The sequence below is a fragment of the Pongo pygmaeus genome, chromosome 22 (assembly GCF_028885625.2).
Source record: "Pongo pygmaeus isolate AG05252 chromosome 22, NHGRI_mPonPyg2-v2.0_pri, whole genome shotgun sequence".
NCBI lineage: Eukaryota > Metazoa > Chordata > Mammalia > Primates > Hominidae > Pongo > Pongo pygmaeus.
In genome coordinates this window covers 59,595,350-59,607,650 of record NC_072395.2, presented here as the reverse complement: position 1 = coordinate 59,607,650, position 12,301 = coordinate 59,595,350, and the positions used below count along the sequence as shown (strand labels likewise).

Genomic DNA, 12,301 nt, shown 5'->3' with positions numbered 1-12,301 from the left:
AGTGTTGCTTTTTCTTTTTTAAGAGATGAAGTCTCACTTTATTGGCCACGCTGGAATGCAGTGGCTATTCACAGGCACAATCATAATACACCACATCCTCAAACTCCTGGCCCCAAGTGATCCTCCCGCTTCAGCCTCCTGAGTAGATGAACTACAGACACACCCGACAGTATTTTTTATATATACATATATATATACACACACACACACGCATATATGTATGTACACACACACACATATATAGCTTAATGTACACCGTTTAATGTAGTTGATGTTTACAATATCATTCTGGAAATGTCCTAACATTTGTTAAATTTCTCGAAAGAAAAATAAGATGTCCACGGAATTAAAACATTTTATGAATAATTAAAGAAATTAATGAACGATTCTGACTATAAATAAAATTCCTATATATAAAAAGCCAAATGAAAGATCATTGGAATGAAAGAGAAAAAAAGAAAACATTAAAATTGACATAACAGATACGGAAATGCTGGATTTTTAAAAACAGTATCTATTATTCAGTTGGTGACTTTTACATAATCAACATTCCTTAAAATTTGAGGGTTTTTTTTTTTACTGCTAACTTGAACGAAACTACATGAGTACCCCAAGCAGAAACAGTATGAATACATAAATCTTTTCTAATGTGTCCAACTTGCCTTCAATATATTGCTGGTATTATGCCTGAAATTTTATTGAACAGCTCAGAAAATATGCTTGCTTTGCCAGTTCACGTACCAAAAACGGAACCCTAAATGATGCCATGTTTTGGGGCTAAGTATTTCCTTAGAATTGTTATGGTGCCCAATGCAGGATGTCACCTTACAGGCACTGCGTTTCCTCTGCCTCACAATCTTCACATTTAAGCATTCTACTGCCGGTGGCCACCTTCCAAGGCACAAGTCAAAGCTCCATCACATCTGTGAGCTGACGCTTAGCTCTCTGTAATGCTCACATTCATTAAACACAGATTTTTAGGAAGTGGAACCGAAATTACCTGCGATTCACTTCTGGGACAGTCACTTGATGTTGCCATAGTTCTCTTAGGCTCTGCCTCATAACTGCTGCTTTATTTCATTTTCTTTTCCATTTCTACTTTTAAAAAGAGAAGGAGACACAAAGTACTTGTTACATTGCTTAATAATTGAGTTCACTTAACTTCTAAGGTGCATAATAAATGTCCTCTACCAAACAGAAGTAAAATGTGTATGTGTGAAGATTAGTATAGAAATGAAAATTTACAATTCTTTACAGAGACAAAAGCATTTAAAAATCATAAACTTCAAGTAGTGTGTTTTCTTCACTAGTCTGCAAGGTGTTAATCTTGTTCATTTGCTGAAGCCTGTTAGTTTCTGTTAGATCAGGTGTCGACAGTATTCGTTAATTTCTTAGAACTGTGATAGCTTTAATTCCAATTAAAAGTCCCTACCTGGGACTTTACAGTGTTTCTACTAACAGGAACCAAGATCTGCATCTTCCAGTCTTTTCCTTCTTCTCAATTCTTATATTTCCAGTGATAGTGTAATCCACACACTGCTCTGGGATCAATGTGTTCTTAAAATTGCATAGCAATTCTTTGTTTAAAATGCATGCTTCACTTCTAAATCCAGACTTGAAGCTTATTTTGTGATATTCGTAGTTACAAATGCTTACTGATTTACATAATTATATTTTCATTGGAAAACTTGGGTCCAAATTGGGACGGGGTCGGAGTGGAGGCCGCGGTGCGCGCAGGATCCAGCCCTCCTAAGATGCCCTCGGGAGGAACAGGATCATGGAGGGTGGGAACAGGTGGCCAATGAAGGGGGGTGAGAAGGGGGCAGGAAGCGAGAGGGCCACGCGTGGACGCAGGGGCACGAGAGGGTCAGGCTGGGACAGCGCCGCGAGCTTCGGGGCAGGGGCCGCCAGGCAGGTGGGCGTGGCCGTGAAGGGCGTGACAGAGATGGTGGTGGGGTGGGCGTGGCTGTAGAAGGCGCTGGATGGTGGGAGTGGCCGGGAAGGGGCGCGGCGCGCAGGGAAGGGTGTGACGGGGACCAAGCTCCCGCTTGGATGCCAGGGCAGGTGGCAGAGATAGCGAAGGCGCTCGGAGGTCCCAAAAGGGGGCGGAGGCCTCTGTCCGCCAGCGACGCACACGCAGTGCGAGGACGCTTCACCTGGCCTGTCCTTCCTTACGTGCAGTCCAGCCACCTGAGCTGGCAATCAGGACACCTACCTCAATCGCGTTTCTCCGCTGGGTTCCGCGTCCACACCGCCAGCGCGGAGGGGCGGACGGTCCTTCCCAAGAGCCTGAGCCACCGCCCTCAACCCGCGCAAGCGCAGTGCACGCAGGCCGTCAGCCGAGAAGGCCCCGCCCAGAGCCCGGCGCCCCGCGCCGGCGCAGTCCTAAGACATCCCCCGTTCCAGGGAAGCCGAGCAACCGCCCTCGACTCGCGCAGGCGCACTGCTCACAGATAGTCTGCCCCTAGGGCTGCGCCCCGCGCAGGCGCACTTCACATCTGCGCCTCCCGCGGTCTTGCGAGCAGAGGCTAACTCCCCCATGTGTGGAGCTCGTCTCCAATCGCCCAGCCCCGCCGCTGGGGGGCTCGGCTTAGGGTCCGACCCAGAGGGGCGCGGGGCAGGAGTCCGACCTGGGGCGGGGGGCGGGGTTGGGCCATTCACGGCCTGGGAAGCGACAACCCTTACGAGCCACAAAATGGCTGGGGCTTGGGGGACCCCCACCTCCTCTGTCTTCCCGCAAATAATTCATTTAACTTTCTCATCTGCGCTGCGCAGTGTGCGCCCTCTGCCTGCCTTCTGGATAAGTGGAAGCAGAATGATGACTCTTCTGTTTTGGGGAGAGGAAGTTTGGGGTTAAGGAGAAATGGGTGGCACTAATGTCTGTAAAACAGAAATAAAATTCGAAGCCCCCCATCCCCCGCAGCCGTCTGACTGGACTCCCTCCTTTGCCAGGGAACCCTGAAGTTCAACCTGAGAGACTATTCTGGCCTTAAGGGGAAGTAAGAGTTGGACATGTCTTTTTACACTCCTGCAGCATTAACATCAAGGCAGACCTTAAGTCTGATTTAAAAAAAAAAAAATGTGGAAGGAAAATAAATTTGGGGGCTGCAAAATCATTAAGCTTAAAAGGAAAAGTCAAGCTGGAAACTGCTTAGGGCAAACCTGCCTCCCATTCTATTCCAAGTCATCTCTCAGCTCACTGAGATAAATGCGTATCTGATTGCCACCTCTGGAGAGGCTAACCAGAAACTCAAGGGAATGCAACGATTTGTCTCATATTTACCTATGACCTGGAAGCTCTCTCCTGCCTTTGCTCCGAGTTGTCCCGCCCTTCCGGACCAAACCAATGTTCATCTTACATATACTGATTGATGTCTCATGTCTCCCTAAAATGTATAAAACCACACTGTGCTCAGACCACCTTGGGCACATGTCATCGGGGCCTCCGACGGCGGTGTCATGGGCGTGCAGCCTTAAATTCAGCAAAATAAACTTCCTAAGTTGACTGAGATCTGACTCAGATATTCAAGGTTCACATTTTGGTAACCACAAAGGGATTCTGAGTAGAGGTGCCACTGACCTTTGACAAATCTCCTGTCAGTCCTTATTACCAGCTTGAGCTATCTTTATGGCTCAAACCAATAGGACAATTTGCTGAGGCCTGGAAGCACCCCCTCCAGAGAATCCCTGATCTACCCAGATTTGGTCAAGATCTAGTTTATTTTGCTGTACAACTCCTTTTGTGTGTTGTGGGGGGGGGGGTTGGGGGGTGGGGTGTGCTTTACTCTCTTCTAACGTAAGGATGTCAAGTTTTTTCTTGCTTCCATGGCAATGGGAGGCAGGTAACTCCTTTATGGAGTTTGAGCTCGCTTCCCACGGGAAAGATGAGGGGTTTTCTTCCCCTGCTTATGGGATGGTAGAGAGCAATCTTCAACCTGAGACCCATCCCTAGGAAGTAGCTGAATTGGGGTTTGTCTTGGCTATTAACAACCAGCTGGTCTTAATTTCTCCTTACCATTAGTGTGCTCAGTAATCTTATAAATTGCCCAATCCTTCGTTTCGCTTAACTGGTTTTTTTGTTGTTGTTTCTGTTTTTTGTTCTTTTGTCTTTTTCGCATTGAGTTTGATGAACTCTATCTGACTTGATCAAAACCAAAGGAAAGTTCCAAGTTATGAGAAGCGAGGCCTCTGAAGTGGCTAAATTTTCCCCCCTCCCCACCACACACACACACAAAAGGTGATGTGGTGGGGGTAGAAAAACAGCTAGCAAAAGGAAAAAGAAAAAAAAATTTATTTTGACTACTTAAAGGGCTTTTCTAACGTAACAAGGCCACATTTTTGCTAGCCTGACCAACCAAAAAGAGTAATGTCTGTCACCCCACGCTGCAGTTCCATACCTAAGGGTTCTGCCTTCTTTTTTTCCACCACAACAGCCTGGGTTTAGTTCCTAAATTAAGCCCTTTCTGGTTTGATACTTGGTACTTCTGAAATAGCAGCAATTTGTCCTAGCTGAAATATGATAATGAGATTTATTTATTTATTTAGACAGAGTCTTGCTCTGTGTTCCAGGCTGGAGTGCAGTGGCACAATCTCAGCTCACCGCAACCTCCACCTTCCAGGTTCGAGTGATTCCGATGCCTTAGCCTCCTGAGTAGCTGGGATTATAGGCCTGCACCACCACACCCAGCTCATTTTTGTATTTTTTTGGTAGAGATTGGGTTTCACCATGTTGGCCAGGCTGGTCTCAAACTGGCCTCAAGTGATCTGCCTACCTCGGCCTCCCAAGGTGTTGGGATTACAGGCGTGAGCCACCATGCCCAGCCAGTAATGAGATTTAAAAAGTTTATTTTTAAGGAGCTCAATGGTTAAAAGCTTAATTAAAAGCTAACATCCAACATATGTGTGTATGTGTGCCTGTGTGTGTGTGTGTGTGTTTGTATTTAAAAGGCTTCGAGTTTTGTTTTTTGTTTGTTTCTCTCTTAGGACCTTGTCTTTTTGAGCAAAAGTTTTTTTCTTCTTAGTTGACTGGCTTCTGTTTTCTTCATTTACTTTTGCCGTCTCTTCTTTCTCTTGCACCGTCTGTTTCATGAGAAACCTAATATAGTTTATAATACCCAGGGTTCCTTACAGAAAACGGAGAAGGTGCCAGATTCCCCTTGGAGGAGAAACCTCTGTTTCCTTATGGAACCCCAAATGTGTAAACAGACAAGTTCGTCTCAGCTCTTTTTTTTTTTTAATCTCAGCTCTTAAACTGCTTGCTTTTGTATTGTGTTACCTAATTTTTTTACTAAAATATTTACTGCAACAGAGGCTACTCTGGAGTTCTTAAGGAATAGTATAGTTTAGACACATAGAAATGTCTTTGTTGAAAAAAATTTTTTAAGTGCACTGTAAAAGCATGATGTAATCTAACCTGATAATAATTTTCGCTTTTTGGAGACCCAGGATTCAGTGTAGGGTCTGCCCAGAGCTCAGAGATCCAGTTAAAATATAGGTAGTCTCTATCTAAATAAAATTGGTCTCCTTATACAATCCTATGATAGATTTTCATAATTTTATGTTTCATTTGGCATCCATTTTTAATCTCTCTTTAGCACCACCAGACTTTTTCCTCTCTGTACCTTAAAATGTAAATTTTGCTATCTAATTTTTCATCTAATAGTTGCCTTCAATATGCAGATTTAGGGCTATTTAGCTGACAACTGCCAGGGCAGTGACACAGGTTATCAAGAGTTTGCAAATCTAAGATAGAAAAAAAAGGAGGTCTTAGGAATCTATAAGATGTACTTCTATCGGTATACCTAATACATGTATGTATTTATGTGTTGTGTACACAATGTTTCTCTATTAAAAAATATAGGAGAGCTCTAATTAATTGGATTAAAGAAAAATAAAAGTGCTCAAATAAATTATTTATTAATTAAATAAAAATAAAAGTGCTCAAATAAAATACTTTATTAGAAAAAGGGAAAGACTAGTCAAATGTTAAGTTTACTTAACTTAAAATCTTTAATAAATAAGTTAGCTTTAAAAATAGAGGCAAAGTAATTTAGAAATGTCTTAAGAATTGCCAGCATACATTTTGTTTGCATTTATTTATCAAGCAATTTCCTACTTATCCCTGCCAATTACTATAAGGTGTCAACATTTGGCATAGGGGTAACAAAACTATAAACCCAGCCCCAAATGGAAGAACATAAATGGCCTGATGGAGCTGAAAAACACAGCACGAGAACTTCATGAAGCATACACAAATATCAATAGCCAAATCAATCAGGTAAAAGAAAGGATATCAGAGACTGAAGATCAACTTAATGAAATAAAGTGTGAAGATAAGATTAGAGAAAAAATAATGAAGAGAAATGAACGCTTCTCAAAAGAAGACATGAATGCGGCCAACAATCGTGAAAAGAAGCTCTTCATCACTGGTCATTGCAGAAATGCAAATCAAAACCACAATGAGATATCATCTCACGCCAGTTAGAAAGGTGATCATTAGAAAGTCAGGAAACAACAGATGCTGGAGAGGATGTGGAGAAATAGGAACGCTTTTACACTGTTAGTGGGAGTGTAAATTAGTTCAACCATTGTGGAAGACAGTGTGGTGATTCCTCAAGGATCTACAACCAGAAATACCATTTGACCCAGCAATCCCATCACTGGGTATATACCCAAAGGAGTATAAATCATTCTACTATAAAGACACATGCACACATATGTTTATTGCAGCACTGTTCACAATAGCAGACTTGGGACCAACCCAAATGCCCGTCAATTATGGACTGGATAAAGAAAATGTGGCACATATACACCATGGAATACTATGCAGCCATAAAAAGGATGAGTTCGTGTCCTTTTCGGGGACATGGATGAAACTGGAAACCATCATTCTCAGCAACTAACACAAGAACAGAAAACCAAACACCGCATGTTCTCATTCATAAGTGGTTGTTGAGCAATGAGAACATGTGGACACAGGGAGGGGAACATCACACACCAGGACCTGTCAGGGGTTAGGGGGCTAGGGGAGGGATAGTACTAGGAGAAATACCTAATGTAGATGATGGGTTGATGGGTGCAGCAAACCACCATGGCACGTGTATATGTAACAAACCTGCACATTCTGCACATGTATCCCAGAACTTACAGTATAATGATTTAAAAAAAAAAAAGAAAAATCTGCCGATGTATAATTCTAAGCCTAAGAAGAGTAGCCATTACAAAGGAAGTCAAAATAAATTCATTTTCAGATAAACAGAATCTGACCGAAGCAAACATGCACTAAGATGCTAAAAGAAGAACTTCAGGCTAAAATAAGATAATCTCATAACTGCAGGAAGGACAGAAGAGTACTAGAAAGTGTAAATAAATGGATAAATATATTTTTAACATTTGTCCTTAAATCAACAATAATTGTGACTTGTGAGGTTTATAATGTGTAGAGGTGGAATATATGCCAACAGCCGCACACAGAGCAAGGGGGATAAATAAACAATTGTAATGTGCTGGATCTTTGTTAGGACAAAGCAAAAGTATCCTAATAACTTCAGGCAGGTCAAGAGTGCATATTGAGATCTCAAAAAATACAATGATGTATGACAACAAGCAAAATAGAAGATAAAAGAAAAATAATAAATTTAAAAAATGGAAAAGAAAATGGTAAGAGAGTACTACGGAAATAAAAAACAGACAAGACAAATGAAAAATAAACAGCAGTGCAGCAAACCACCATGGCACGTGTGTACCTATGTAACAAACCTTCATGTTCTAGGCATGTATCCCAGAACTTAAAGTATAATAAAAAATAAAATAAAAATAAACAGCATGGTGGCAGAATTAAACCCAACTATATTTGTAACGACATTAAATGTAAAGATAGAAAACATGCCTTTTTTTTTTTTTTTTGAGACAGAGTCTAGCCCTGTCACCCAGGCTAAAGTACAGTAGCACAATCTCAGATCACTGCAACCTCTGCTTCCTGGGTTCAAACGATTCTCATGCCTCAGCCTCCCGAGTAGCTGGAATTAAAGGCGTGTGCCACCCTTCCCAGCTAATTTTTTTTTCTGTATGTTTAGTAGAGATGAGGTTTCACCATGTTGGTCTGCCTGATCTCGAACTCCTGACCTCAAGTGATCCACCCACCTCAGCCTCCCAAAGTGCTGGGATTACAGGTGTGAGCCACCGTGCCTGGCCAATGCCAATATTTTTAAGTATCTCTTTTAGAGATTTGACTAAATGGCAGTTATAAGAAACATACTTTACCTATAAAGAAACATTTAGTTGAAAGTAAAAGAGTGAAACAATACCACACCAACACAAACCATACTGATAGTGTAAAACACAAATCATACTGATATTGTAAAAAGCAGACTTTAATGCAAACGGTATTACCAGAAATAAGAGAATTATTTCATAATGATAAAATGTCAATTCAGTAGAAAGAAATAGCAGCCCCAAATTTGTGTGTCTATAACATAGCTTCAACATATAAAATCCAGAAATTCAAAAATTAATATAACTCAAAGGAGAAATGGAACCATCCATAATTGTAGTTGGGGAATTTAACACACCTGTCACGTAACTCAGAACAAGAAGGCAGAGGACAGATTCAAACAGCTCATTTAACCAACATGACACACGTCATGTCGGCATACGTCATGAGACTTACATATATACACAAATATATAAAATCAGTATATCCACTTTATCCACCCCTAGCAGAGCGCCTGTTATTTTCAGGTACACGTGGAACATTTACCAAGAAAGCAAAGTAGACCTATGGTTTGTCATAAAGCAAAGTTTGGCCAGCTCTGAAGTGGCCGCACTTTCCCTGCCTCCTGGTATCTGTGCCTGCTGCGTTCAATCTGCTAATTCAGGATTGTCCCCTCCCAATCAATAGGTCGAATGTTGAGATGGATGACGTGACACACACTAAGAGGGAATGAAAACACCTGTTAGCCACCATGGGTGCTTCTGGGTGCAGCAGCCCAGCACCCAAGCTGGTCTAGAACTGGCTTGAGTGGCTTGGGAAAGGATGGAGGTGGGTAGCCTGGGTTTTCTTGGGGTTAGGGCACAGGGAAAGAGAAGAGCTCATGTGTGCAAGTGGGACTTGCGTGGTTTGAGCTTCCCACTGGCCCCACGGGAAGCCATGTACACACTTCCTCATCAGACCACCAAGATATGCAGTGGAAGGGCAGCAGGGCTTGAGAGCTGTCAGCAGTCAGCCCCTTATTGACGCCTTCAGTGTCCCCCTACCTTTAGTGGGCAGGACCTTTGATTTGCTTTGAACCATAGAATACCACAAGTGTAATGGGATGTAATGGGATGTCACTTCTGTGATATAAGATTTTGACCTCCATTTTGCAAGGAGACTGTCTTGCTAGCTTTGATAAAACAAGTGGCTATTTTGGGGACATTCCCCATGACAAGGACTGAGGGTTGCCTCTAGGAACTCACTGAGGCTGACAGCCAACAGCCAGCAAGAACTAAGGACCTCAGTCCCACAACCTCAAAAAACAATTTTTCCAATAACCAGGTATAGCTGCTGGTTTTCTAGCTGATGATAGCTGGTTTTCTAGCTGATGATAGCTGGTTTTCATACAATAGTCCGCTCAGGCGGCCTTAACAAAATACCACAGACTAGGAGGCTTAAACAACAGAAATTTATTTTCTCACAGTTCTGGAGGCTGGAAGTGCATGACCAAGGTGCCAGCAAATTAGATTTCTGGTGAGGGCTCTCTTTCTGGCTCGTAGACAGCCACCTTCTTGCTGTGTCCTCAAACGGCCTTTCCACTGTGTGCATGCAATGAGAGCACTCCAGTATCTGTTCCGCTTCTTATAAGGGCACCAGATTAGGTGCTATCAGATTAGTGACCCACCCTTATGACCTTGTTGAATCTTAATGACCTCCTGTGGAGCCTAAGGCAGCTCCATCTTGGATGCTGATCCTCCATGTTGACTTCTGATTGACCCCAGTTCCTGAAATGCCTCTAAGATTTGTATTTTAACTACTGGTCCTTGTGTAAGAGCATGCACTTACCGTAAATCCTGCCCTTAGGGCAAAACAATCTTGACATTACCTTACTTACCATGCAGTTATCCTACACATCACCTCTGAAGCATGCATACTCTTCCCCTATGGTCTATAAGCCCTGGGTCTGGGAGGATAATAGTGAGGAGATCCACCCACTTCCCTCACTGCCGCCCAAGACACAGACATAGCTTCTGTTCACAAGTCCCTGTTAAATGTTTCTAAGAAACTGATTTGTCAGCCTGTTTCTGAGCCTCCTCGCCTTTGGGGGCAGGTTTGCATAGAATACCTTGCTAAGGGATCTATCTTCAAATACAGTCACATTGGGGATTGGGTTCAATATATGAATTTGGAGGTAGGGGACACAATTCAGTCCTTGATATGGTTTGGCTGTGTCCCCACCCAAATCTCATCTTGAATTGTAGTTCCCATAATCCACATGTGTGGTGGGAAGGACCCTGTGGGAGGTCACTGAATCATGGGGGCAGCTACCCCCACGCTGTTCTCATGATAGTGAGTGAGTTCTTATGAGATCTGATGGTTTTTAGAAGGGGCTTTTCCTCCTTTGCTCAGCACTTCTCCTTCCTGCCACCCTGTAAAGAAGGTGCCTTTCTTCCCCTTCATCTTTCGCCATGATTGTAAATTTCCTGAGGTCTCCCCAGCCATGAGGAACTGTGAGTCAATTAAACCTCTTTTCTTTATAAACTACCCAGCCTCAGGTGTTTCTTCATAGTAGCATGAGAATGGACTAATATGTAAATAATACGTGGCTACAGAGTAAGCTGTGGTGTTTTTTTTTTTTTTCCAATGGCTGTAAATTCTTTGACATCTTCCCATTGAGAAACAGGGTCCGTGTTCGTTCCCCTTGGTCTTGGGCTTGTAATGTCTGATGTAACCCCTAGGTCGCGAGGCCTGCAGTGGCTCCCGAGGCAGCTCAGGAAAGGCCATGCAGCTCTCTCAGTCCTCTAGGAATGCAGGCTCTTGGGACACTCTTCAGAACTCAGCCTCGCAGAGACACCATGCACAGTGCTGCAAATGTCAGCTCCAGGTGAGCCCAGCCTTCATGTTCTTTCCTATCTGGTGCTACGTGACCTTGGGATGGTCCTACCGCAGCCGCAGAGCCACAGCTGTTCTGTCTCCCTAGCTGAGTTCCTAGACACTGAGCCACACCAACACCCTGTGCCAACCGATCATGCCCTGGGAGAAAAATAAAACAGCTGATGCTTTTACGCTATTAGATGGTGGTTTCTTATGCAGCAATAGTAACCAGAACAGAATCGGGTACTTTAAAGTGGGATGCTACCATGACAAAAGCCAAAAAACACTGGGGGTTGGCTGTGGGACTCAGCCCCAGAGAGGAGGCAGCTGGCAAGGGACTGAGGAAAAGCAAGCACATGTTCTGGAAGTGAAGGAAAGAAGGCTCTTGTCATTGAATGACTGGCTTCTTTCACCTGCACATCATGAGGAATGATTAGGGAGAGAGGCACTGGAGAAGGAATGATGGGGTTTTCAAACAGAACTTATAAAAACATGAAGGAGCCAGGATTTGCTGGGCTCGAAAATGAAACTAATTTTCATCCCCAGTTTCTCCCAGCAGAAGATTCTCAAAGAATGAAAGGGCTCAGGGCAAAGTTGGGACCCGCAGCCCTGTAGGGAATATGTGGGTTCAGAGCAGACATGATGCCAAGAGTGGGATTATAAAACCCTCCATTAAGATGCAGAAAGAGTTCAACTGGTGTCTCACCAGCCTTTTCAGATGCAAAGGACCTCCCAGGGATGGTACACATGTGCCTCCAAGGCCCCTATTAAGGAGACCTTCTGGGAATCTTAACAGCATTGTTCCACAACAGCCTCACACAGAGCCCCGAATAGAAAATAGTCTATTTAAAAGAGATCTGGGGTGCAGGTTTTGTCTAATGGAGTGAACATCAATAAAATTTATAGAAAACCCACAAAGTTATTAAAGGAATTATACTAGAAAAATAAAAGCAGCCCGTGTTTGTGGTTGAGCAGTCTTCTTAGCCTGTAGAAATTCAGGGGCCCACTGGCCTACTTTCATTTTGTACTATCTGGTTCTTTTAATCCAAGCTGGCTTTTATTTTCTTCTCAGGTGCCTAGAGAATCAGTCCCTGGAGCAACACTGGGCCCTAATCGCAGACCTGTTGACCTGGGTCAGGTTGGATTTCAGAATCTCTGCAGACTGCCTGCTTTTTGCCTCAGTTTCCCCCTTCTGAGTGGCAGGGGCCAAGGTGTCTGTCCTATCCCCATCCC

The 12,301-nt window shown here is 43.4% G+C and overlaps 1 protein-coding gene across 8 annotated transcripts in view; it reads right to left on the bottom strand.

Annotated features, from left to right (window-relative positions):
• Positions 1-2,376, bottom strand: part of PRMT2 (protein arginine methyltransferase 2) — a 31,470-nt gene extending 29,094 nt beyond the window's left edge. For 6 of the 8 annotated variants that reach the window (XR_010125267.1, XM_054468625.2, XM_054468623.2 and 3 more), the window contains exons 1-2: positions 2,216-2,369; positions 1,001-1,095 (exon numbers count right to left, since the gene is read on the bottom strand). Coding sequence is in view for 7 of the 8 variants with exons in the window: in XM_054468625.2 (XP_054324600.2) it covers positions 1,001-1,039 (39 nt within the window). In the remaining variant the exon portion in view is untranslated. Of the gene's footprint in view, positions 1-1,000; positions 1,096-1,432 lie in introns of all 8 variants that reach the window. The other 2 variants (XM_054468621.2, XM_054468620.2) reach the window with 2 other exon arrangements.
• Positions 2,377-12,301: the final 9,925 nt, after the last annotated feature.